Source organism: Manis pentadactyla, chromosome 16 (genome assembly GCF_030020395.1).
Source record: "Manis pentadactyla isolate mManPen7 chromosome 16, mManPen7.hap1, whole genome shotgun sequence".
Classification (NCBI taxonomy): Eukaryota; Metazoa; Chordata; class Mammalia; order Pholidota; family Manidae; genus Manis; species Manis pentadactyla.
This window is the reverse complement of record NC_080034.1, coordinates 70,036,948-70,064,154: the sequence shown is the minus strand read 5'-3', so window position 1 is coordinate 70,064,154 and position 27,207 is coordinate 70,036,948. Positions and strand designations below refer to the sequence as shown.

The following is a 27,207-nucleotide window of genomic DNA, read 5'->3' as shown; positions in this document are numbered from 1 at the left end:
CGCAGGGCTAGCTCCCCGAGACGCCGCCGGGGCTTGTACACATGGTTACTTTAAGCAGTTGCAGGAGTCACCCTCAAGGCCTCCTTGTCAGCATCTACACGTAAGCATGCACCTAGAACACGTGACCTCCAGCTGCCTGCCATGCTCTTTTATTTTTGTTGAAAATGATTGATTTCTCTGAAGTTCAGCTACATTCCTGCTAGCTCCTGGGCTTTTGGTGGCTTTTTAATTTGTATGATGTTATGACATTGTGTACTTGTCAGGAGAGACTTCATTAAATTCTCTTAATCTGACCACTCTGCACATTACCCAAACTACAGCAGCCTTCTCTGGCCAGCGGGCCAAGGAGTTCTTTATGACTTTGCAGCAAATATAAACACATGGAGAGGATCATAAAGCTCCATACCCAGTATGTGTGTCCTTTGGGCTTGTGGCATTCTGGACCAACTGAGGAGCCATCGCTGGAACAGCGCCTGCCAAGCTTCAGCCCCCTGAGCGCCATCTAGGGTGCAGGGTTTGTTTCTGTGCCTGTCCACCAAAGCTAAGGGTGCCGGCTCCTGAGTCAGACTGCCTGGGTTCAAATCAAGCTCTGTCCACTTAACAGCTCTGAAATCTAGACAATGTGCTTGGATTTCCTGAGTTTTCTCATCTATGAAATGGGGATAATATAAGCAGATACTGAGCTTGAGAGAAACATGAGAAACATGTAGAAGAGAGCCTGATGATTGTAAGCCCAGTCCTGGGAATGTGGGTTTGCAAGGCTGTTTGCCCCTGGAAACAAAGGTGTGCGGCTAACAGAAGTCCACCCAAAGCTGCTGGGGGAGCACTCGCTCTTTCTTTAGGTTCATTCTGCTTGGAGGGCTGCTACTTGTTAGACTCCACAAGGCTCAGGACCCTCCACTGCCTGGGCCTCGCCCGCCTCCCGCCTCCTCGTCTCCTCTTATCTCATAACTGGCATCCTGTTTTACCAGCGTGCAGCCCCCTAGCCCAGCATGCTGGCTCATGGCTCTCTGCCTCTTCCCTGGGTCCTGTCCCCACAGACCCCCCATGCGTGCTGTGTCTGAGTGATACCTGCTCATCTCCCAAGACAGACGAAGCATATTGCCACTCTACAGAGCATTCCCTGGCCACCCCCTTACTCTGTTCCTAGAACAGCTTCTCTCTTCTTTGGCCCCATTGTGCCCCCTACTGTACAGGCTTCTATCCAAACCACTCATGTATGTGAGTGTGTGTGTGTGTGTGTGTGTGTGTGTGTGTGTGTGTTTACTTAGTTTATCTACCTATTTAGTGACAGAGAGCGCCTTATACAGTACTCTTAATTAAGTTCCTTGAGGTGAGGGTTTACAGGAATGTATTTGGGATGTATTTATAGTGAAAATGCTCAGTACATATTAGGAAAAAAGAATTTGGAGACCATATGAATGTGTGAGCTCCTAAAGAGACCTGCATCCACTTCTTCAATCCAAAGATCCTGCCATGCCTTTGCAAATGTGCTGCCCTTGAGATCTCTTCCTCAAGCTTGGCAATGCTCAAAGATTCTCTAGGAAGAAAATTCTCATTGTCATTTCTCATAAGGTCATTTATTTTTTATCAATTTTCATTTGTCCAAACTCTGCTATCTTTAGGCAGGAGTTGGGGGAACAAAAATGGGCGATAGAGGGTTACGAGTCCCTCAGGAGCAAAGGCCTTCCCGTGGGACTCTGATCTCTGTCTGTGGCTTTAACACCTAGGAAAGGGGACTCTTCTGGATGGTGATGGTTCTGTGGTCCTGGGAAGTGGTGAGCGAGCCGCTGTCCTCAACGGGATTTAATGCCTAGATAGGTGGGATTTCAGTAACGAAAATGCTGGCCCTTTGTGCATCACACAGGCTTTGCCTTGAAGGTGGAATGTCATCGGGTGCACCTCCCCTTCAGGGATCCAAACCGCTCACAGTGAGCACCTCACAGTGGTCCTCCCTCCCAGCCCCGGCTTTGGGGACATGGAGGAGAGCCCTGAGTGGCAGGGCGTGAAGCCTTGAGCTCCGCTGCGGAGGTGCTCCCTTGTTTGCTTGCCTGTGTCTGGGCCCCAGCCCCTGGGAGGCCAGTCGGGTTGGGGGAGCAGGACCTTCCTGCCGCCTCCTGTCCTCTGCATGTCCATTTATGGTCTTGATTTTCAAACTCCATTCCCGGTTCTGGAGTTATTCCATAAACATTTGATGTAAGTTATTTTAAAAGGATTTAAACTTTCCCATGTTGTATGTCACATTATACCCCTCAGAGACCACCTGCAGAACACACATGCTGCCACGTTAACATGTTAACTGGTTTTCTGAGAGACCTTTTTTTTTTTAATTTTGCTATCATTAATCTACAATTACATGAAGGACATTATGTTCACTAGGGTCCCCCCTCACCAAGTCCCCCCCACATACCCGTTCACAGTCACTGTCCATCAACATAGTAAGATGCTGTAAAATCACTACTTGTCTTCTCTGGGTTGCACAGCCCTCCCCGTGCCCCCCCAACACTATATATGCTAATTGTAATGCCCCCTTTCTTTTTCCCCGCCCTTATCCCTCCCTTCCCACCCCTCCTGCCCAGTCCCTTTCCCTTTGGTAACTATCAGTCCATTCTTGGGTTCTGTGCTTCTGCTGCTATTTTGTTCCTTCAGTTTTCCTTTGTTCTTATACTCCACAGATGAGTGAAATCATTTGTACTTGTCTTTCTCCGCCTGGCTTATTTCACTGAGCATAATAACCTCTAGCTCCATCCATGTTGTTGCAAATGGTAGGATCTGTTTTTTTCTTATGGCTGCGTAATATTCCATTGTGTATATGTACCACATCTTCTTTATCCATTCATCTACTGATGGACACTTAGGTTGCTTCCATATCTTGGCTATTGTAAATAGTGCAGTGATAAACATAGGGGTGCATCTGTCTTTTTCAAACTGGAGTGCTGCATTCTTAGGGTAAATTCCTAGAAGTGGAATTCCTGGGTCAAATGGTATTTCTATTTTGAGCATTTTGAGGAACCTCCATACTGCTTTCCACAATGGTTGAACTAATTTACATTCCCACCAGCAGTGTAGGAGGGTTCCCCTTTCTCCACAACCTCGCCAACATTTGTTGTTGTTTGTCTTTTGGATGGTAACCATCCTTCCTGGTGTGAGGTGATATCTCATTGTGGTTTCAATTTGCATTTCTCTGATGACAGGCGATGTGGAGCATCTTTTCATGTGTCTGTTGGCCATCTGAATTTCTTATTTTGAGAACTGTCTATTCAGCTCCTCTGCCCATTTTTTAATTGGATTATTTGCTTTTTGTTTGTTGAGGTGTGTGAGCTCTTTATATATTTTGGATGTCAACCCTTTATTGGATCTGCCATTTATGAATATATTCTCCCATACTGTAGGATACCTTTTTGTTCTATTGATGGTGTCCTTTGCTGTACAGAAGCTTTTCAGCTTGATATAGTCCCACTTTTTCATTTTTGCTTTTGTTTCCCTTTCCCGGGGAGATATGTTCAAGAAGAGGTCACTCATGTTTATGTCCAAGAGATTTTTGCCTATGTTTTTTTCTAAGAGTTTTATGGTTTCATGACTTACATTCAGGTCTTTGATCCATTTCGAATTTACTTTTGTGTATGGGGTTAGACAGTGATCCAGTTTCATTCTCCTACATGTAGCTGTCCAGTTTTGCCAGCACCATCTGTTGAAGAGACTGTCATTTTCCCATTATATGTCCATGGCCCCTTTATCGAATATTAGTTGATCATATATGTTTGGGTTAATGTTTGGAGTCTGTATTCTGTCCCACTGGTCTGTGGCTCTGTTCTTGTGCCAGTACCAAATTGTCTTGATTACTGTGGCTTTGTAGTAGAGCTTGAAGTTGGGGAGTGAGATCCCCCCTACTTTATTCTTCCTTCTCAGGATTGCTTTAGTTATTCGGGGTCTTTGGTGTTTCCATATGAATTTTAGAACTATTTGTTCCAGTTCATTGAAGAATGCTGTTGGTAATTTGATAGGGATTGCATTGAATCTGTGTATTGCTTTGGGAAGGATGGCCATTTTGATGATATTAATTCTTCCTAGACAAGAGCATGGGATGAGTTTCCATTTGTTAGTGACCTCTTTAATTTCTCTTAAGAGTGTCTTATAGTTTTCAGAGTATAGATCTTTCACTTCCTTGGTTAGGTTTATTCCTAGGTATTTTATTCTTTTTGATGCTACTGTGAGTGGAATTCTCTTCCTGATTTCTCTTTCTATTAGTTCATTGTTGTTGTATAGGAAAGCCAGAAATTTCTGTGTGTTAATTTTGTATCCTGCAACTTTGCTGAATTCTGATATTAGCTCTAGTAGTTTCAGAGTGGAGTCTTTAGGGTTTTTTATGTACAATATCATGTCATCTGCAAATAGTGACAGTTTAACTTCTTCTTTACCAGTCTGGATTCCTTGTATTTCTTTGTTTTGTCTGATTGCCATGGCTAGGACCTCCAGTACTATGTTGAATAACAGTGGGGAGAGTGGGCATTCCTGTCTTGTTCCCGATCTCAGAGGAAAAGCTTTCAGCTTCTCGCTGTTCAGTATGATGTTGGCTGTGGGTTTATCATAGATGGCCTTTATTATGTTGAGGTACTTGCCCTCTATACCCATTTTGCTGAGAGTTTTTATCATGAATGGATGTTGAACTTTGTCAAATGCTTTTTCAGCATCTATGGAGATGATCATGTGGTTTTTGTCCTTCTTTTTGTTGATGTGGAGGATGATGGTGGGTTTTCGAATGTTGTACTATCCTTGCATCCCTGGGATGAATCCCACTTGGTCATGGTGTATGATCCTTTTGATGTATTTTTTAATTCAGTTTGCTAATATTTTGTTGAGTATTTTTGCATCTGCATTCATCAGGGATATTGGTCTGTAGTTTTCTTTTTTGGTGGGGTCTTTGCCTGGTTTTGGCATTAGGGTGACGTTGGCTTCATAGAATGAGTTTGGGAGTATTCCCTCCTCTTCTATTTTTTGGAAAACTTTAAGGAGAATGGGTATTATGTCTTCTCTGTATGTCCGATAAAATTCCGAGATAAATCCATCTGCCCCGGGGGTTTTGTTCTTTGGTAGTTTTTTAATTACTGCTTCAATTTCGTTGCTGGTAATTGGTCTGCTTAGATTTTCTGTTTCTTTCTGGGTCAGTCTTGGAAGGTTGTATTTTTCTAGGAAGTTGTCCATTTCTCCTAGGTTTCCCAGCTTGTTAGCATATAGGTTTTCATAGTATTCTCTAATAATTCTTTGTATTTCTGTTGGGTCTGTCGTGATGTTTCCTTTCTCGTTTCTGATTCTGTTGATGTGTGTTGACTCTCTTTTCCTCTTAATAAGTCTGGCTAGAGGCTTATCTATTTTGTTTATTTTCTCGAAGAACCAGCTCTTGGTTTCATTGATTTTTGCTATTGTTTTATTCTTCTCAATTTTATTTATCTCTTCTCTGATCTTTATTATGTCCCTCCTTCTGCTGACCTTAGGCCTCATTTGTTCTTCTTTTTCCAATTTCGATAATTGTGACATTAGACCATTCATTTGGGATTGTTCTTCCTTCTTTAAATATGCCTGGATTGCTATATACTTTCCTTGAAGACTGCTTTTGCTGTATCCCCCAGTAGTGGGGGCTTTGTGTTGTTGTTGTCATTTGTTTCCATATATTGCTGGATCTCCATTTTAATTTGGTCATTGATCCATTGATTATTTAGGAGCATGTTGTTAAGCCTCCATGTGTTTGTGAGCCTTTTTGCTTTCTTGGTACAATTTATTTCTAGTTTTATGCCTTTGTGGTCTGAAAAGTTGGTTGGTAGGATTTCAATCTTTTGAAATTTACTGAGGCTCTTTTTGTGGCCTAGTATGTGGTCTATTCTGGAGAATGTTCCATGTTCACTTGAGAAGAATGTGTATCCTGTTGCTTTTGGATGTAGAGTTCTATAGATGTCTATTAGGTCCATCTGTTCTAGTGTGTTGTTCAGTGCCTCTGTGTTCTTACACATATCTGTCTGGTAGATCTGTCCTTTGGAGTGAGTGGTGTGTTGAAGTCTCCCAAAATGAATGCATTGCATTCTATTTCCTCCTTTAATTCTGTTAGTATTTGTTTCACATTTATTGGTGCTCCTGTATTGGGTGCATATATATTTATAATGGTTATATCCTCTTGTTGGACTGAGCCCTTTATCATTATGTAATGTCCTTCTTTATCTTTTGTTACTTTCTTTATTTTGAAGTCTATTTTGTCTGATACTGGTATTGCAACACCTGCTTTTTTCTCTCTGTTGTTTGCATGAAATATCTTTTTCCATCCCTTGACTTTAAGTCTGTGCATGTCTTTGGGTATGAGGTGAGTCTCTTGTAAGCAGCATATGGATGGGTCTTGCTTTTTTATCCACTCTATTACTCTGTGTCTTTTGATTGGTGCATTCAGTCCATTTACATTTTGGGTGATTATTGAAAGGTATGTACTTATTGCCATTGCAGGCTTTAAGTTTGTGGTTACCAAAGGTTCAGGGTTAGCTTCTTTACTGTCTTACTGTCTAACTTAACTCGCTTATTGAGCTCTTATAAACACGGTCTGATGATTCTTTATTTCTCTCCCTTCTTATTCGTCCTCCTCCCTTCTTCATATGTTGGGTGTTCTGTTCTGTGCTCTTTTTAGGAGTGCTCCCATCTAGAGCAATCCCTGTAAGATGCCCTGTAGAGGTGGTTTGTGGGAGGCAAATTCCCTCAACTTTTGCTTGTCTGGGAATTGTTTAATCCCTCCTTCATATTTAAATGATAATCATACTGGATACGGTATTCTTGGTTCGAGGCCCTTCTGTTTCATTGCATTAAGTATATCATGCCATTCTCTTCTGGACTGTAAGGTTTCTGTTGAGAAGTCTGATGATAGCCTGATGGGTTTTCCTTTGTAGGTAACCTTTTTTTTCTCTCTGGCTGCCTTTAATACTTTGTCCTTGTCTTTGATCTTTGCCATTTTAATTATTATGTGTCTTGGTGTTGCCCTCCTTGGATCCCTTGTCATGGGAGTTCTGTGTGCTTCTGTGGTCTGAGAGGCCATTTCCTCCCCTAGTTTCGGGAATTTTTCAGCAATTATTTCTTCAAAGACACTTTCCCTTTTTCTCTCTCTTCTTCTTCTGGTACCCCTATAATGTGGGTATTGTTCTGTTTTGATTGGTCACTCAGCTCTCTTAATATTCTTTCATTCCTGGAGATCCTTTTATCTCTCTCTGCATCAGCTTCTCTGCGTTCCTGTTCTCTGTTTTTTAGTCCATTAATGGTCTCTTGCATCTCGTCCATTCTGCTTTGAAGTCCTTTCAGAGACTGTTTTATTTCTGTATTTTCCCTCCTTAGTTCTTGCATATTTCTCTGCAAGTCCATCAGCAAGGTTATGACTTTTGTTTTGAATTCTTTTTCAGGAAGATTGGTTAAATCTATCTCCCTGGGTTCCTTCCCAGGGGAAGATGTAGCAGATGCCAAAGCTGTCTGGGTTAGTCTTGTTTGGATCAAATTTTTTTGCCTTTTCATGTTGATAGGTGCAGTGGTGAGCTATTGACTCGTCTGTCAGGTGGGAGAGCCAAGACCCTTTCCACTTGCTCCTGGCCTTTCTTTACTGGGACAACGGCGACCCCTAGTGGCTTGTGTTGGGCAACTGCGTGTAGACTGGGTCTCTGTATCTTGCCCGGCCGGTGTGGAGGAAGCTCCCCTGCTGTGGGCGTGGCCAGCCTCAGGCTGGTACTCTGCTATGTCGGGCCCAGAGGGGTAATGGACGGGGGGCTGTTTGGCTGTTTACCTCCGTGAGGGGTCTCAGAGCTGTTGCCCCGGGGGTTAGTGCACCTGGAGTTCCCTGGAATTTCCAGCTGCTGGACTGTGACCCGGGATGCTTCTGGCCAGCTGTGGGGTCCCTGTCCCTTTAAGACTTTCAAAAAGCACTCACTTTTCTTTGTCCCCGGGCCGCTGGCTGCGGGGACCTGCTCACAGGTCTTACTGTCCTGCGTCCCTAGTTTCCAGCACCCCACACACGTACTGTGTCTGCGCTCTGGTGTGGGTGGCTGGGGCTGGGTGTTCAGCAGTCCTGGGATCCCTCCCCCTCCTGCTCCAACTCCTGTCCTCCCACCGGGAGCTGGGGGGAGGGGCGCTCAGGTCCCACAGGGCCGGGGCTTGTATCTTGCTGGGTTCTCGCAGGTGTGGGTGTGGTCTGGCTGTTGTCCTGTGTCTTCTGGTCTCTCTTTTAGGGATAGTTGTATTTGTTGTATTTTCAAAAATATGTATGTTTTTGGGAGGAGATTCCCACTGACCTACTCATGCCGCCATCTTGGCTCTGCCCCTGAGAGACCTTTTAAAGCCATTCTCCTAAGTGAGCAAGTACCCATGAGCTCCTCATGCATGCATCCTGAGGAGGAAGGCAGCAGCTCTGCCCTGGGATGGCCAGTGAGGCCTGCACATGCCACTCTGCTGGACCACACGCTCCAGTGCACGGGGCTCCCAGCCCCACACTTGGGCCACAGCCACAACAGCTGGCAAGGCTCTCTACTGTGCCATGCCCTGTGGCCAACTGCCATGGTAGGTGGCCTGCCAAGCTGGGGCTGTCACATAGAGCATCTGGAACCTCGGGGTGCTTCTTGGCCGGCATGAGTCTCCCTAGCCAGCCTCCCCAGCATTGCTCATAGAAGCACCTCTGATCAACACCCAAGTTCTTGACGTCATCCACCATGCAAGGAGGGCTCTACCCTGAACAGGACCTAAAATCTGAACCAGAGAAGTAGATTAACCCACTGATTAGTGCTCGACAACTGGATCAGACAGAGAAAGTACAACACAAAAATAAGCTTGATTTAATAGCTGTATGGAATCCTGTGTGAACAAATGGAAGGTTTACAAAGACTGATCATATCCTGTGTCACAAAGCCAGTCCCAGGGAGAACCAGAGAGTCCAGGGATACACACTGTGCTCCTTCATTGACTTAATAAAATTCAAAATGAATGAAACAAGATTGCAACCTTACCACTAACCCCATATCAAAACCTGCTGTGTTTGGAAATGTTACACACACACACACACACACATATATATATATATATGATAAATAGATATCAGATAAGGAAAAAGCTAATAGAAATCACAGAATTTTTATAATCAAATCACAGCAAGAACTACATATCAAAATTAGTGATAGATGCAGATTTGAAGTCTGAAATGCATGTGTTAGAAAAGAAGAATTAAAGTTAATGATCTATGGTCCATCTCAAGAAATCAAAAAGATGGAAATAATAAAGATGAGATCTGTAGGAATCGGCATTTCTGTTAGGTTATTTCATTATAAATAAAAGATCTGATGAAAAACATGGCAAGATATTAATATCTGTATAACAGCGATGTCTGTTACATTATACGTGCTTCTGTTTGATTGAATTATGGTATACAAAGTTAATTTGTAAAACTGAGAGGCCAGTAAAACAAACATTACATTTGATCATTAAAATAAATATCAGTGCCTACAATTTGAAACACCTGTTTTGGTGACTTTCCGGTGGGGCTCCCATATGAGTAAGTGCGGGACTTTCTGAGGCAGTCTTAATGCTTGGGCCCCAGACCTCCTCTAGGGGGCGCACATAGGCCCTCGTACCTCCAACAGGTACGCATGAGGGCGGCTTTTAACACTTGGAGAAGTTCCCAGGCCTCCCAGCATGGATTAACATTCAGATCGGACCATCCCAAATGTGCCACCGAATTCAGTGGGAATCTGCCTAGCTGTTTCTGCAAAGTACATCACAAGCAAATAGAAACTTGATTTTGTTCAAGTAGGTAAGGGAGAGGCAGCCAGCACTAATTTCATTAGTGATGTGACTTTGAAATAAAAATTTACCACTAATAACTTTTTCCAGCTTCTGAATTACTTTAATCAGAGACTTTCCTGAGCCTGTGGGGCAGATGTTGGGTGGTTACAATGATAACTTCTTATCAGCATCAATCATGACTCCTAAATTCTATAAGGAGAAATACAGTGATAACTGGGGCACTGGGCTGACAAAGACTATGACTTTGAGCTCTCATTTTTCCTTCTCCCAGTCAAGGATGCTGCCCCCCTTATAGTAAAGTTCTAAGAGAACACAGCCACACACATTTGTGTGTGTGTTGTCTGTGGCTGCTTGCACACGGAGTTGAGGAGTTAAGCAGAGACCTTATGGCCAGCAAAGGCTAAAATACGATTAGACTTTTATAGAAAAAGTGAGCTGACTCCTGCTCCAAACAGGCATATTGTTCTCTTTGATTGATTTGTAAATATAGTCATAAAAACAAACTTTTAAAATGCACTGGTAGTAAAACACTAGTTGTTTGGTTTTTTTTTGTCCTACTGGGACTCCTCATAAGAGTTAATCCTAAAAACAATCAAACAAAACAAGGAATCTGTTGCTAATAAAACCTGAAAATGGCTGCATTATGGCATCGTCTCAGGGAGATGCGATACGCAGTTAGATGACAATAACTCTGTAGCTGAGCCCTGTGAAAGTAAGCCTGCAGAGGTCCTTGAACTTAGAAAGAACTGTCAAGTTGCAAGTATTGGGGACATTTTTTAAAAATTAGAATTATTCTATTAATATTTGGTTTTATGGTGACAAAATATAACAGAAGCAGCCCTTCAGTGAAGTACTTAAACATGCTTTAGAAATCCATAGTTATTTTTAAATGTATATACTGATTTTTTTGACACAGTTGGTAGGAAATTGTTTTTATCTGCCATGCTTTTTTAAACTAATTTTTACACTTCCTAAAAGAAAAAACGGGAAACATTGCAGTGCCCACAGTCTCATGCACCCCCCATCGGGCTAATGAGAGGCCTGAGCATTCACTGGCCCTCCCCCTGTGGGTGGGAAGCTAACGCGGCCCACATGTGAGCTCACGGGCCCACAGCAGAGGCCCTGCGGAATAGGAGGACGTCCACCCGTTCCTGTTGTATCTCTGCAGGATATTCCCTGAGTCCCTCCGGTGGCTAATGGCTACCCAGCAGTTTGAGTCTGCGAAGAAGCTGATCCTGCTCTTCACACAGAAGAACTGCATGAACCCCGAGAGTGACATCAAAGGTGTGATGCCCGGTGAGTACGCGTTCACTTCAACCCAGCAGCTCCGCTCAGTCTGAGAGACGGCCGCCTGTTCTGAACACTTCCCTGGTGCGAGGGGTGGTTGTTTTACCCAGCAGCTGCCTTAGCCGGGTGTTCAATTTCTCGTGATGGGTGGTCTGCAGCTTGACCAGGCATGTGAGTGAACTGACATCCTCCTCACCTTCCAGGTGCTGGCATCCTCCCGATCAAATCTAATACGCTGTAGTGCCCCAAGTAGCCTGTCCAAACCCAGAAGCAAGATAGGAGCCTGATATACACCTGAGCATCAAGGGAATCTTGGGGGAGGGGGGTGTGACACCCATGTCTGGCACACAGCCTTGCCTGCCTGCCAAGTTTCAATGCCTCAGAGCCCTGGCTTGGGGGGCAGCTGGCCCTCACTTCCTCTCTTTTCCTAATTATGACCTTCAGAGACCTACCATTGTCTATTTCTGTCATGACCTATGTTGGGCAACTAAAAAAGTAGAGAAGTGACATATTTTCATATAGTGCTGCAGATCCATAGAATTCCTGTGTATCAGGAGCATCCCACAGGCTAGAGCAAGGTTTTCAGTATGGGGCTTGTTAAAATCTAGACTCCTGGGCCCCTGCCTGGCTCCCAGAGAATCTGACCCAGTAGATTTGGAATAAGCAGCAAGAACATGCATTTCTAATAAGCATGAGAAGAGATTCTGATGCACGTGGTGCAGACCTTTTGAAAATCCCTGATAAAGCAATCCCAAGCTCTGGCTCACTGCCCCAGGCTGAAGAACCTGGTATAGATGGTATTATTGTTACCAGTTTCCTAGGAAAATAATCTGCAGGTCCTTGTCCAAGACAGAATAGGCCCATTTCCTCCCATGATCTGAAATTCTATCCAACAGATATTTATCATACCATGTGCCATGCCCTGTTTTAGAGCAGAGAAGAAAACAGCAAGGTCTTGCTCATGGGGTTTACAGGCAAGCAGGGGAAGTCAATGAGCAATTAAATGTGTAATCCATTAGGAGGGCTGAATGCCATTAAGAAAACTCGGCAGAGTGGAGGGGTGGGTGGTGGTGGGTGACCACAGTCAGACGGTTGGGAGAGTCTAGTGCCAAGGGGCCAGGTGAACAGAGACCTGAGCGAGGCAGGAGAGTGTGCCCTGCAAATCTCCATTTATGTCAGGGAAGGAACATGGGGAATATCCAAATGTGGGAAGTCAGAGCCTGCTTGTGGGATGGGACTTCTGGAATCTCCTATTCCATGATTCCTAGACAGGCTTTTCGTTAGACTCCTGATTCAGAAGACCTGGGATTCACTGTCCATAGACGTCACTCCAGATGCTGCTGTGCAGCCAGGAGGGCATCCCTGCTGAAACCTGTGCCCACAACCTGGGAGACGGGGACAGTGAGGCTGGCTTGGTCTGTGGAGCGCTTCAGCTCAGGGGGGAAAGTTCAGGAGGCCTAGAGCCCTTGCTCACCTGGAGGAGAGGATGTGAGCTAGGTGTGTGTTATGTGATGTATGGCATGCTGGTGCTTTGCAGAGTGGTATCTGGGGTTCCTTTTTATCCAGTGGGAGTGATGATAAACAGGATGACATTTACGTAGTGTTTATATGTCATTCACTTTTCCAAATAATTGCAAATACTAACTTATCTTTAATACTAAAGTGCTTTACATGATTAACATATTTCTTTACACCAGTCCTGTGAGTGAGGTACTGTAATTATCCCCATTTGCAGATGAGGAAACTGAGGCACAGAGAGGTTAAGTATCTTGCCAGACATCACACAGCTAGTGGTTGAGCTGGGACTTGAACCCAAGGAGTACAGGTGAAGTGGCTTCACTGCTGCCCCTGAGAGATAAGGAGAGCACAGAGACAAGAGTGCTCGGCTTCCTGTGTGGAAAGGGATGCATATTGAATTAACTTCTCCTTTTGGGTCATAACTGCTCATTTGGGAATGTCCAGCTGTCTTCCCCAAACTTCTCCAGACCCCATTTATTAGCAGGTTAATGCTTTTAAATCTTACAGTATAATCTGTTCCTGGCATTTCCCTAATTAAGTCACCACACCACCTCTTCCCAGTTAAAATATTGCCTGGGAAAAGCTTATTTTCTCAATCCTAATTACACTGATTCATTTCCCTCCTATTTTTGGAAAGTGTTATTAAATATTTTTTCCTTTCTGTGCTGGCGTCTATTTCCACGCGGGTGTCCCAGCTGCAGGCTGCGGTAAAGGTAGCCGACACATGTGATGCACCCACCCCGCCACGGGTTATCGCAGCGCTCACTCCTGCGGCACCCGTTTCCCATCTGCTCCCTCCTGGCTGTCAGACACACTGGTGACAGCACCATGGCGAGGGGCAGCCGGGTGTGCTGGGGGAGAGACGGTCCGCCTCGTGGGGATCTGCGGCTCCCAGCTTTCTCGGGCTGCACTGCTCTTCTGCTGGGACCCGACCCACCGCCTCACCCAGACTGCCCTGTGTCCCTGTCCCTCCTATCACCGTCTCAGAAACTCCTCCGTGGCCTCCCCGTCCTTTCGGCTGGGCCCCCAAGTTCATGAAGCCTCTCGGAGACCTCTCCCCCCTGCCTGCCTCTCGACAAGTGCTCGGGCTCTCTTTAGGCTCTCAGGGCACCGCCATCTTCGCTCCAGTTCCTCCTCTCAGCCCTAAACTTCCCTTGGCTAGCTCCTGGGGACAAGGTGGGAGCCCCCAAGCCCATCCTCCAGTGACACGCTGTCAGAGCTGCAGGCACTCTTCCCCGCTGCCCTCATCCTGCATGGTTTGTGTGGCGCCTCCTCTGGGCGCATTGCCCTGTCTGCTGCTGGGGCTGGCGCGGTGGACTGCCTCCGGGCACCAGCCAAAGACCTGACAGCTGTGGGCTCTCCATGCATACCTATGGAATGAATGAATCACAGTGTCCCCTGCACAGGAAGGGGCAGGGCGTCTTCTCACGGGAATCAGCCCAGTTGCCGGGCATGTCGCCTCTGGGTGGGTGAGAATGTCAGGCTTGTTCAAGTTCGGGGGGGAGGGCTCGTGCCCCCGTCAGGGCGTCCTAGCCTTGGAACCATGCTAGAAGAAATCCTGATGTTCCGAGCATTTCCAAGTCCTTTCCTCTTTTGAAGTGACCTTTGGGTTACCTCTGAACACTTCTCTCCGTGCGGTTTGCAGCTGGGTTCTGTAGGTGTTTGGATGCACCCCTGAGGGTCACTCCTACTGTGCCACTCCTACAGACATCAGTGTCACAGGTGGGTGTGTTGTCCGAGTATGGACAGCTCTCCTTCCCTTATGAAATTCCCAGGATTTTAAACACCTAGCGCTGGGGTAGAAATCCTGCTGGTTCCAAGTGTGGCCGTGAGCCTCACCCCACTGGGAAAGGAATCCTGGAATGAGGGCCACGCTCAACCCCTTGCTCTCAGGGGCAGCCCTGGGCAGTGGCTCTGCTAGGCAGGGGGTGTGACACTGTGCATTTGACCCACATCAGAGCCTGAGGGGTCAGTAATCAAATCAGCCCTGCCTTGCATTTGGGGAAATGAAGCCCAGAGAGGCTGAGCATGGGGGAGCAGTGCCCCCCACCACTGCCTACATCCCTCCATGGAGAAGGGAAGAGTGCCCCAGGAGGAAGAGTGGACTCTCCCCTTTCCCCTTGGGTGGGAGTCACCTTATGCCCCAGGCCCTCCCTGGGCAGCACCTTCCAGCAGCCAGCTGGCCCAGCATTGCCAGGACATGCGGGTCTCCCCCAGCCCGCTCCAAGATCGAGCTTGGGTTGTGCCTTCACACACCAAGCCCTGTCTTGTCCACCTGTTCAGAACCAGAGGCAAGAAGAGGCTCCAGGTATCAGGCCACCTCAGAGTCCCCAGCAATAGGTAACTTGCCCAAAATCACACGACTGGCAAGGGAAACACTAAGGTTGACCCCAAGCAGGCCAACCCCAGCTCCCTGCTTCTGGGCACTTGGCACACAGCCCTCCTCTCTTCCTAAGAAGCTGTGGGCAGGGGAGGGAATTACTGAGGCCAGCAGTGCTGGGGCACATGTCAAGAATTTGGACGGATTTTGAAGCGTGGTTGTCTGAGGTGACTTATGATACGATCCCTACAGGCACCCCATCCGCTTCAGCCGAGGCACTGATTTGAGTGGCCCAGTGCCACCACCATTTCTAAACCCGTACCGGAGGGGTGACGGCCCCCATGGAAAAGACAGCAGGCGTTTTGTCTGCTTCTGATCAAGGGCCCAGGGCTCAAAGCTGCTTCTGCAGAGGTTTCAGCGCATGCGTCCTGTCAGGACTCTTGGGTGCGGGCGCCCCTCCTGTTTCTCCTCCTGCCCCTCCTCCTGCTGCTCCTCCCTGCCTCCCCCTCGTCTTCCCTGCCTTTTCTTGTCTCTTATGTCTGCATCTGATGTTTTTCCACCTTCACCAGGAACACATTAGCAGTGTACAGAAGTAGAAAAGCAAGGCCAGTTTACCTCACGCTCCCATCCAAGTGAATGCAAAGTACCCTCTGAGCATTTTCCCTGCATCTCTGAGCCTGGTCTTGAGTAATCTACCACGATCTCTTCCTTCTACTGTCCTTGGGAAGCATAGTTTCAATGTTCTGTTCCCTGGATCTCTAACACTGAGGGGCCATGACTCCTCCCAGGAAAGCTCCGTTAGGAAAGGAGCTGGTGGTCTGGCCAGATGCGTGCCCTCTGGCTGTGCCCTCGCAGGGGTCAGCCAACATGCAGAGGAGCCAGGATAGACAGGGCTGCGGGATGGAGTAGGAAGTGCCTGGTTTGTCAAAACTAACAGGGTGCCTGCTTGTTTTCTGTTTCAGAATTTTTCTAGTGGCTCTAAATCAAGAGGGTTGGAGAGTTTAGGAAGAGGGGCAGCGAGAAGAAATGCTTTTAACAGTTGTTTCCAAGGTGCAGAGTCTGATCAACTACAGCGGCCTCTTGTACTGCTATTATTCCCACATGCATGGACTTTGGAAAGTCCCTGACGTTTTCATCTGATAACTCAAGAGACAGAAAGGCCTCTTGTATTCGGTTACCTTAGGGGGTCTCAGAAGTCATCTAATGTTTCTTACAACTCAGAGCTGCTCTTCATACCCCTCCCAGCTCAGGGCTGGGGGGTTTTTGTCCCAGAATAGATCTAGTGCAGAGGAAGTTTTACATTGTTCTTGGTAGACTGGTGATATGCATAACAGAGACAGACAGAGCATCGATAGCCTTAACAAGTTAATTTAATTTAATTTCGAATAATGCAGTTACCTCTGTAAACCTCAGGCAGTTCTTTAGACTTTGGGCTCTAGAGTTTAATGGTATAAAAAAAAAAAACTCAGGTCGTAATTACAATTGTCACAGCTGCTTTAACAACATCTATTTCACATACAATAATGTATTAGGAATCAAGTTTGGGCCACATTACCACAAGTAACAGTTTTAAACTTACATGAGCATGCTAACGGACATTTAAATTTTCTTGCTGGAAGCTTTTCATGGTGAGCAAGTGTGACTAGTATAGCTGATTCCTGATGAGTTTTGTAACAGTGAAGGTACTCAACTCATGGGATCCAACACTATCTATTAACCATAATATTTCCATGCTCTTTAAAATTTCTTTAGTTTTCGAAGCATGGGGAAAGGATGTCTGAAAGCAAATTAGCCAATTTTTTTGCAGAGGGAAGAAATAAAGATCAGAAAGACCTCAAGAGCTGGACAGTCTGTGGATAGATAACCAAAATGCCAGATTTTCTGGCACAGACCTCAAGCTTTGCATCTGAGCATGGGAAGTAAGAAAGTTCTGGAAACCCAAGTGACATGGTATCCATCAGACACACACACAAAATTTTTTTTTTGGATTCACAACTCCTAAACCTTTATGGTTAAGCAGCGTATTTTTCCTTCAAACTGTAATCAATGAGGTTTGAGAGCCTCCCGCATGGATGGCAGGTAGAGGCAGAAGAGGGTTGCATTCGGGCCAAGCCGGGAGCGGCCCTAAGAAGTAGCGAGAACACTGCGGAGACACAGTGCCCTGAGGGAGCAGCTGCCCCCACCCCCCAGCCCTCCTGAGGCATCACGTTCCCTCCCTGCACCTGCAGCTTCCTCGGTGCCCTGCAGCCTTCCCACCCCCACTTTTTAAAATGTTAGTAAATGTATTTTGGAAAAACTTCAAGTTTACAGAAAAGTTACAAAGATAGTACAGAATTTCTGAGTACTCCTCATGCAGTCTCCCTGTTGGCACCGCAGGTCAGTCTCCCTTTCCTCCTTTAGCTCCTGAGCAGGGAATTACTCCCTGAGGACATGCCCCAGCCAGGACAGCAGAGGACTAGGAGGCTGACTGCATGGCATTTATGCCCAGAGATGCGGCGGGGGGTGGGGGTGGGAGGGCATCGTGGAGGCTGAAACATTTCCTTGTTTTGATCTTCCCTGTTCAATTGCTATGTCAACACCAGGACTACAGAAAACTCCGTAACCTTGTTCGTGTGGCAGTGGCGCACTGTCAGGGTCTGCTCAGAACAGTGTTTGGAGCGGGTTTGAGCCTCAGGAGAAACTCTGTTCCTTCACTTCGTAGGTGGTCACATCACTCTGAGTGTTGCTCAGCTCCCAAAGACATTTGAGTTAACTGTGACATGCACAGATAGGCACGTGTGTGTGCACATATGTACACACTGCTCTGCATACATGTTCATTCATTCATTTCTCCTTCAAAGGTGCATGCACTCTTGCGGCAGTTCCAGAAGCAGCAGCCACAGCTGTGTGTGCAGACATACTACACACGGTTAAGGAAAGCGTCAGCCTGTGTGTCCCTGGCCCCTGGGCAGCGGTGACACAGGCCAAGCAGACTCTGTAAGGGCACGGCTGCTTGCTTGGGCTTGCGCAGGCCTGTTCAGTGTCCCTGGAACCTAGAATATCATCATTCAGTTCTGCAGTGTAGGGTATTTATTTGTGGGTGTCCTGGCTCCCAAAAAAGGTATGCTGATGGCTCCCTCAGACCCTGTGGGCAAATTTGACCTTCAGAGTTAGTGTCTACCTGAATGCATTTTCCATCCTGGAAGCCAGAGCCTGTCCTGCAGGCCGTCTGTGAGGCTGCCAGTCCGGGTCTCCCCGAGACGTCACCGGTTCTCTCTCTGCAGAGCTGGAGAAGGGGCTTTCCCGGAGGCCCAAGAAGGTCTGCATTGTGAAGGTGGTGGGAACACGGAACCTGTGGAAGAACATCGTGGTCCTGTGTGTGAACTCGTGAGTTGCAAGAGGGACACGTTCGGGGAGAGGTCGGGGAAGGGCCGGAAGAGAGCAGTTGGAGGGTGGGTTGGCAGGGCCCTCTTCCTCCTGCAGCTGGACTTTTAAGTATGGCCGCACAGGGCCCCCAGCCCTGCCCAGCCTCCCACCTTGCTAAGGGGCCCTGGGTAAGTGTGAGCTTCCTCACAGGTGTCTGAGGGGCTCCAAGTGCTAGAAAACAGGGGCCCCCCAGCCTTGGGGCTCCTGCAGCCCTGGCCAGCCACGCCAGGCCAGGACACCCATCTAAGCTGCGTGCTGACCATGTGAGGACCCCGGGGCTAGCCCACGCAGACACCCTCCTTAGGCCCTCCTGGTGGAGAGCAGGTGGGAGGCCTGAGGGTGGGGCTGTCTCACCATGTGCTTCCTTTAGAGGCACAGTGCAGAGGGAACTCCCAGCCTGGAATGTCCAGGCACTTTCACAGGACAGGGGCTTGGAAACCGGTGGGCCTCTGGGTCTGCCTGGGCTGCCAAGTAGCCTCGCACCCCGCTCGCAGCCAGCGCCTGCAGCCAGCCCTGGTCAGAGGCCCTAGGCAGCTGCAGGTGGTGGTGGGCTGGCCTGACCCCCAGGTGTGAACCCTAGATATGCTCTAAGAGGCCCCCACATTGCTGCCATGGGGTTTGGACCCTGTATGTCCCTATTGCTCGCACAGTTTCCCGACAGCCCCTAGGCCGGGCTAAGCGTGTACTTAGCAAGGCCTTCCTGCCTTGACTCACAGCTGAGTAAGCCGCCCTTCCTGGACCACACAGGTGGGCCCTGCTTCAGGGTCAGAGGTCATGGAGGGTAACTCTCAGTTGGTGGCGGGGCGGGTGGTGGCACTTGCCCAGGAAAGGTCTCAGGACTGTTGTCAGGCTCTGGAACTGCCATTCCCCACAGCTGTTTCTGTCAAAGTAGCTCCATTTAATCCGTTCTTGATATTGGGGTTCCAGCTTCAATTCTGGTGAGGATACAAAAGGTTCTACTGGCAGAATGACCACAGAGCACACATCTAACTACAGCCTGTTCTGCAGACGAGGAGACCGAGGCCCAGCAAGGGAGTGACCAGCCAGAGCCACGGCCCAAAAAGCGTGGCTGGGGCCCCAGCCCTCTGCATCCCCACCCCGACCCTGAGCGGGCTCCAGGCACAGGCACCACACCACCGCCCAACCTCAGGCAGACACTGGCTGGGCTAATGGGATCGTCAAGAATGGAGGGACTTCTCCAATTTTTATTTGGGGAAAAACATGAATTGTGACATAGATGAGGTGGCAAGTTTCCATTTTAATGATTCTTGTTTGGGAATAATGAATCTCTCTGGAGTTGTTGACTTAAAATTACCTGTTATGGTCAGAGGACTTCCTTTGCACTAAAGCAAAAAGGTGGAAGGTTTCCCTGAGACCTCAGTAGGCCGGGAAGCAGAGGAAGTCACCTGGATCCCGAGACTAACCGAATCTCATCAACAGCTAGATTATAAACTAGTTGCACAGGGGAGCTGGGTCCTCTGCTGGGGATTTCCCTAGGGGACATGCGTGGGGCAGCCTCTTCCTGTGTGTGTGCAGTGGGGCCTGGGGCGGGGGGTGGGGGGGGTTCATGGCAGTTAACCTTGATGCATCCTCAAGGTTTGGTGAAAGCACTTTGATTTCCTGAAAGCACAGGAGGGTAGTTGGGAGAGAAGGGACATACAGTGTGGACATACAGTGGACACTCACACTGAGGGCGTTTCATACACACCATGTCCAGGAGGCCCCTTCAGAGCCTGCAGATAGCCCTGTGGCATGCATCGTCACGGCCTCGGCCACAGCCTCCCTGAGGGTGACGGTCACATTTTTATTCCCATTTCCCAGAGTGGATGTCTGTCTGCAGCGACTGAGGCACAGAGTTCCCAGCAGGTTTATAGGACCCTGTGGGGCCGTAGAGGCCTGGCCTAGGACAGTGGGAGGGAAACAAGTTGATAACTCAGAACTAGAACAAAGTCTCCAGGATCAGCTGTCTTCACTCGACCTGACTTCCTGCTGGCTTCTCCAGGGGTGCCTTTGTCAGGAAGCAGCAAGAATGGGTGGAGGTGGTCGCACTCTGGCTGTCCCCCAGTTGGCAGAACCCTGAGTACAGAGGGATGAAGCCGAGGTGCACATAGGCAGTCATCTTAGCCGTGTCACCCACCTGCTGAGTCACCTTGAGTCACCTCTAAGCCCGTTGGCCTGTCTGTAACGTGCGTCTGACAGTAGCCCATGGTGCCAGCATGGGATTAAATGGCAGAGGCACACGGAACACCCTGTCTTGCAGGTTGACTGCCAGTGAAAGGTAGTGCATGAACAGGTCACCCTGCATTTGTACTCAATTCTCTGAAGTGACTGAGCCGCAAGCCCTCGCCCCCGGGGAGCAATCCTGTCACTTGTCAAGTCTTCTCTTTGCGCTCCTCTCTGTCACACATTCCTTCTCAGAAACGGAATGCTCCCTACTATGTTCTAAGCTGCTTACCTGGCCATCAGAAGCAGTGACCACCCAGGAGGCAGCATGGCCCTCACGTGCACCCGCACACACGTGTGTCCCTCCCGTGTGTCTCCGCAGGCTGACCGGCTACGGGATCCACCACTGCTTTGCACGCAGCATGATGGGCCACGAGGTGAAGGTGCCGCTCCTGGAGAACTTCTATGCGGACTACTACACCGTGGCCAGCATCGCCCTGGCATCCTGCCTGGCCATGTGCGTGGTGGTCAGGTTCCTGGGGCGCAGGGGAGGGCTGCTGCTCTTCATGATCCTCACCGCGCTGGCCTCGCTCCTGCAGCTTGGGCTCCTCAACCGTGAGTGCGCCGGGAGAGGGCGGGGGAGGGCAGAGCCAGGGGGCGGCTGGCGTCCAGCAGAGCGCTTTGGGGGGTGGGGCCTGACTCAAGAGCAGTTTCCGGGGAGCCTCGGGGGAGGATGAGCCTTACCAGAATGTGAGGGGACTGCCCCGTAGTGTGTTGGGTCTCTCCTCCCCACAGACCTGGGCTGCAGCTTAGAGGCTTCCCGGCTGCCCCAGGATGCCCCACAGGTGGGGCCCGGTGGACGTGACTTCACTAACAGCCAGATGATTCTTTGTGATCCATAAAGGGACAAAGAAGAGCAAAAGAGTTGTTTTTCTTTCAGGTGAAATTAAGGAGGATATTGCTTTTCAGTAGACCTTCCCAAGTCCATCAGCTTGTCTTCGGGCCAAAGAAAAATAATTTAAAGAAAAACAAGAGACTCCATGTAGACCCTCCAGCTTTAATAGGCAGGCTTGGGAGAGCTCCTCGTGAACCAATAGCTGCCTCTGTGCATGCAAAAAGCACCAGGCACCTCTCTGAGCCGCCCCAGGGGAGACGAGTGAGTCGGCAGCTGAGCCTTCCTCCCGCCAGGCTTGTCCCCCCCGGGGTGGCCAGGACAAAGCGGGAAACAGATGCTGCCGACCCGTGCCCTCCTTCCCAAGGGGAGCCCGCCCAGCAGTGGCAATGAGATTCGGTGGCTGCCCAGCTGCACCCCAGATCAGAGCTGTGGGGAAAAGCCTTCTAGTATTTCAGATGCGTATGCTGCTGGCCGTGGTGCAGGGGCCAGTGTCAGGAACAGAAAGGAGAGAAAGAAAAAATTCAAAACTTTCTCGGCCTTGTTGTGCAATCTAACTAGTTTCAAACCCAGGAACAATTTTTCTCAGTTGAGCAAGTTCTCTGCACTCTCTGTATCTTGCTGGGAGACTGGCCTTTTTCTCAGCTGTGACTAATGAGGGAACAGATGTGTGGTGTCTGTCCCCCAACCATCCTGCCCCACTGGTGGGGGCTGCCCTGGCTGCCCTTCCAGGGAGGCTTCTGAGAGCTCACATGGTTCGGGTGGACGTGCAGGGGAGCGGCAGCCCCTGGGAGTGTCACATGCCCTCTTTGTCCCTGAGCAGGAATGCCACAAGACCTCGATGCCAGTGACAAGCAGCTGCGAGGATCAGGGCTCAGAGCACACAGAAATGCTGCCTATGGCTCTGCCCCCATGGTACTCGATGCCCCCGAGCACAGACCAGCAGAGCCGCCTGAGGATTTCAGGCACAATGAAATTGACCCTTTGGCTTGAGGTCAGGGTACATGCTAGTCTCAGCTCTGCAGTTTGAATTTCTCCCCAGACTTGGAGGCCACGGGAGTCTAGCCGCTCCCTTCCCAACAAAAAGCACTTTGTTGAGTGATGTACTAATTCTGTTTCCTGGGACTGTACCTTGGGCAAGCCTTCTCCTTTTCTCTAGCAGCACTGCACCCTCAAAAGGTGTCGGCCATGCCTCCAGATGGGCCTGGTGGCAGGCAGGTGGGGCTCACCCAGAGCTGACAGGGAGCTGACTTAGAAACAAGTCACAGAAAATGCAGCAGTAGCCTCCTACCTAACATGCTTGCTTTCTCCCCTCTTTACCTGCTTTCTTCATCACCGTCTGTGTGGGTGCCACCCCTTCCTCGGTCCAGTGATCGGAAAATACAGCCAGCACCCAGACTCAGGTGAGCCTCAGGTGCCTGGCATGCACTTCCTCATCTTGTTACTGCATCCAAACGGGTGTTTTCATAAAGACTCATGGACCTGTGGTTTCCCTCTCCTCTCTCTCTCCTTCCCCCTTCCCCTCCAAGAGTTGCAGCTGAAGTTGGCCGTAGGTTGGACACTATAAGCATACATTTGTATTCTCTACTCCCTCTTGCCTCTAAACAAAGCGACTTATTTCCCATTTGCACCCAGCTTGCATGCCTGTCCCCTCCCCTGGCCTCAGCATTCAGCACAGGCCCCAGCAGCGCCTAGGCAGTGATGCTGTTTGTCTTACAGACAGTGCCTGAGGAGCTCAGGGAGCCCTGGCGGCCCTGGAGGCCTGGCTGACTGTGCTGCCAGGGAAAGCTGCCGTCCCCCTTGTGAATCATGCAAGTGCTGCTCTTGGCTACGGGGACGACAGAGCTGCTGCCTGCCCTGGCTGGTCACACGTGCCTGGCGTGACCCCAGCCTGTGCTGCAGGGCCCTCTGCAGAGAGAGCTGTGCGTGCATGAAGCAGCCTTGCAGGGAACCGAACTGTGCCCCAAATGCATGGTGCCAACAGCATGCGGTGTGCTGCGCTAGACGCTGCCTTGGTGTGAGGTCAGACCCTGGTGCCATTTGCAGGATGACTGGATCCGTTGAGCACATTCTCTCCAAGCCTGTAAATTCTTCTGCTTGGGTTATTTGAGTTTCTATTCCCTTAAATCAAGCCTAAGATACTCTGTCCCATGTATTGAACAGGTCAAACCTGAAGCCAGCACAGCCTGGGCTGTGTAGATTACAGAGACCTTCCCTCTCTGGAGCCAGTGTGGAAGGTGGGGACAGAAGGGGCATCACTGTAGCCCCAGTGACCCCCTTCCTGCCATCTTGGCTCCCGGCCTAAGGAATCCTGGCAGGGTCAATGCGAGCCCCTTTCCAAACCCACAGGGGACTCACAGGAACCCCAGTAAAGTCTTGTGCTGAGCTGATCTGACTGATGCATGGAGGTGCTCCTGGCCTCCTTAGGGAACAGAGCACCTGTTCTGAACCTCCATCCGGGGAGGCAGGGGGTGGTAGGAGGGCCCTCCGTGTGCACCCCACTGCTCTCCCCTCAGCCTTACCAGCGTCCCTTTCCCTGCTCCCCTCACCATCCCCTTGTGATTCCCTCAGGCATGAGTGACAGCGTCAAGGACAAATTCTCCATCACGTTCTCCATCGTGGGCATGTTCGCCTCCCACGCAGTGGGCAGCCTCAGTGTGTTCTTCTGTGCGGAGATCACACCCACAGTGATCAGGTGCGTCACGGGGGGCACCCCGCGGGATGCTTCCATCTCAGCCTGGGTGAGGGCTGCCTGTCTAGCAAGGATGTGGGGTGAACCAGCATCAGCTCTGTCTCGCCCTGGCCCCCGGGGCGCAGCATGTATGCGGGCGTGTCAGCTCCAGGTGGGGCACTTGGCCCAGACCCCAGGCAGCAGTCAGGTGAGAACTGAAGCCCACATCCTATCCAGGCAGTAGCTGGAGGAGCAGGGCCCAGGGAACTTTTTGGGGTACAGGAAGCACAGCAATGACTGAAAAGGGGGAGAAATCAGTAGATCGTTTAACGTATGCCCATACTTCAGCTGTAGTCAAATGCTGTCAACTCTTCAAACAGACCTCCATTTAAAAAAATCTATTTCAAAATAAAAAGCAAGTAGAAAGAGCCTTATTTTGTAATTGGTTCGAGAATTTCATTTCACTAGTTCAAAGAAAGGCCTCATAGAGAGAAGGCCTAGCAAGCTACACTGATTTATTTACAAACATCTATGGCAAACCCACTTGCCGGGCAGTAGGCGTCGTGAGCAGGGCCTTGGACAGCCCAGGCCCTGCCCTCACGAAGTTGGCGATCACCTCGTACGTGCCTGAAAGGCGCTGCTAACATGGGCTTAGCAATTTTTGTTTTAGTTCCTGGAATACAATTTGATCCTTTCTGCTGCTATCCTGATTCTCTTTACCTGGGTGCTGCCTACCATCTGATGTGATTAAGATTATAGCATAATAAAGAGTTTGCTGTATTTAAAAGGATATTACTTAACTGCCAAATCATGTCATTTTCTGGTAATGACTGTAACTTAGGGAAAGCTCATCCTGATATATGCCACACTGAACTTTGCATGGGAATGTCATTAATATTTCTCACACCCATGCTTTTTTTTATACAATTTTTTTATTAAGGTATTATTGATAAACACTCTAATGAAGGTTTCATATGGAAAACAGTGTGGTTACTACATTCACCCATATTATCGAGTCCCCCCCCAATACCCCATTGCAGGCACTGTCCATAAGTGTAGTAAGATGCCACAGAGTCACTACTTGTCTTCTCGGCGCTACACTGTCCTCCCCATAACCCCTCCACACCATGTGTACTAATCATAATACCCATCAACCCCCTTCTACCTCCCTCCCCATCCACCCACCCTTCCCCACCCCTCCCCTTTGGTAACCGCTAGTCCCTTCTTGGAGTTTGTGACTCTGCAGCTGTTTTGTTCCTTCAGTTATGTTTCATTGTTATACTCCATAAATGAGGGAAATCATTTGATACTTGTCTTTCTCTGCCTGGCTTATTTCACTGAGCATAGTACCCTCTAGCTCCATCCATGTTGTTGCAAATGATATGATTTGTTTTCTTCTCATAGCTGAATAGTATTCCATTGTGTATATGTACCCACCTCTTCTTTTCCATTCATCTACTGATGGACACTTAGGTTGCTTCCATATCTTGGCTATTGTAAATAGTGCTGCAATAAACATAGGGGTGCATATGTCTTTTTGAATCTGAGAACTTGTTTTCTCTGAGTAAATTCCTAGGAGTGGGATTCCCAGGTCAAATGGTATTTCTATTTTTAGTTTTATGAGGAACCTCCATATTGCTTTCCACAATGGCTGAACTAGTTAACATTACCACCAGCAGTGTAGGAGGGTTCCCCTTTCTCCACATCCTCACCAGTATTTGCTATTCTTAGTCTTTTCAATGCTGGCCATCCTAACTGGTGTGAAATAATATCTCATTGTGGTTTTACTTTGCATTTCCCTGATAATTAGTGATGTGGAGCATCTTTTCATGTGCCTGTTGGCCATTTGAATTTCTTCTTTGGAAAACTATGCAGATCTTCCACCCACTTTTTAATCAGGTTATTTACTTTTTGATTGTGGAGGCATGTGAGTTCTTTATATATGTTAACCCCTTGTTGGATATGCCATTTACAAATATATTCTCGCATATTGTAAGTTGCCTCTTTGTTCTGCTGATGGTGTTTTTTGCTGTACAGAAGCTTTTTAGTTTGATGTAGTCCCATTTGTTCATTTTTGCTTTTGTTTCCCTTGCCCAAGGAGATGTGTTCAGGAAAAACTTGCTCATGTTTATATTCAGGAGATTTTTGCCTATGTGGTCTTCTAAGAGTTTTATGGTTTCATGACTTACGTTCAGGTCTTTGATCCATTTTGAGTTTACTTTTGTGTATGGGGTTAAACAACAATCCAGTTTCATTCTCTTGCATGTAGCTGTCCAGTTTTGCTAACACCAGTTGTTGAAGAGGCTGTCATTTCCCCATTGTATGCCCATGGCTCCTTTATCATATATTAATCGACCATATATGTTTGGGTTCATATCTGGGCTCTCTAGTCTGTTCCATTGATCTATGGGTCTGTTCTTGTGCCAGTTACAAATTGTCTTGATTACTGTGGCTTTGTAGTAGAGCGTGAAGTCAGGGAGCATAATCCCTCCAGCTTTATTTTTCCTTCTCAGGACTACTTTGGCTATTTGGAGTCTTTTGTGGTTCCATACGAATTTTAGAACTATTTGCTCTAGTTTGTTGAAGAATGCTGTTAGTATTTTGATAGGGATTGCATTGAATCTGTAAATTACTTTAGGCAGGATGGCCATTTTGACAATATTAATTCTTCCTGTCCATGAGCATGGGATGTGTTTCCATTTACTGGTATCTTCTTTAATTTCTCTCATGAATGTCTTGTAGTTTTCAGGGTATAGGTATTTCACTTCCTTGGTTAGGTTTATTCCTAGGTATTTTATTCTTTTTTATGCAATTGTGAATGGAATTATTTTCCTGATTTCTCTTTCTGTTAGTTCATCATTAGTGTATAGGAATGCAACAGATTTCTGTGTATTAATTTTGTATCCTGCAACTTTGCTGAATTCAGATATTAGATCTAGTAGTTTTGGAGTGGATTCTTCAGGGTTTTTCATGTAGAATATCATGTCATCTGCAAACAAGGACAGTTTAACTTCTTCCTTGCCAATCTGGATGCCTTTTATTTCTTTGTGTTGTCTGATTCCCATGGCTAGGACCTCCTAGCCATGGCCTGTGTTGAATAAAAGTAGAGAGAGTGGGCATCCTTATCTTGTTCCTGATCTTAAAGTA

General features: G+C 48.2%; 1 protein-coding gene across 3 annotated transcripts in view; it reads left to right on the top strand.

Moving 5' to 3' along the window:
- Positions 1-27,207, top strand: part of SLC22A23 (solute carrier family 22 member 23) — a 169,022-nt gene that overhangs the window by 131,994 nt on the left and 9,821 nt on the right. Inside the window, exons 5-10 of one of the 3 annotated variants that reach the window (XM_036888694.2) lie at positions 10,973-11,100; positions 18,193-18,295; positions 20,880-21,112; positions 22,760-22,792; positions 22,919-22,942; positions 23,961-24,084. In XM_036888694.2, coding sequence (XP_036744589.1) covers positions 10,973-11,100; positions 18,193-18,295; positions 20,880-21,112; positions 22,760-22,792; positions 22,919-22,942; positions 23,961-24,084 — 645 coding nt within the window. Of the gene's footprint in view, positions 1-10,972; positions 11,101-18,192; positions 18,296-20,879; positions 21,113-22,759; positions 22,793-22,918; positions 22,943-23,960; positions 24,085-27,207 lie in introns of those variants that run through there. The other 2 variants (XM_036888695.2, XR_008994289.1) reach the window with 2 other exon arrangements.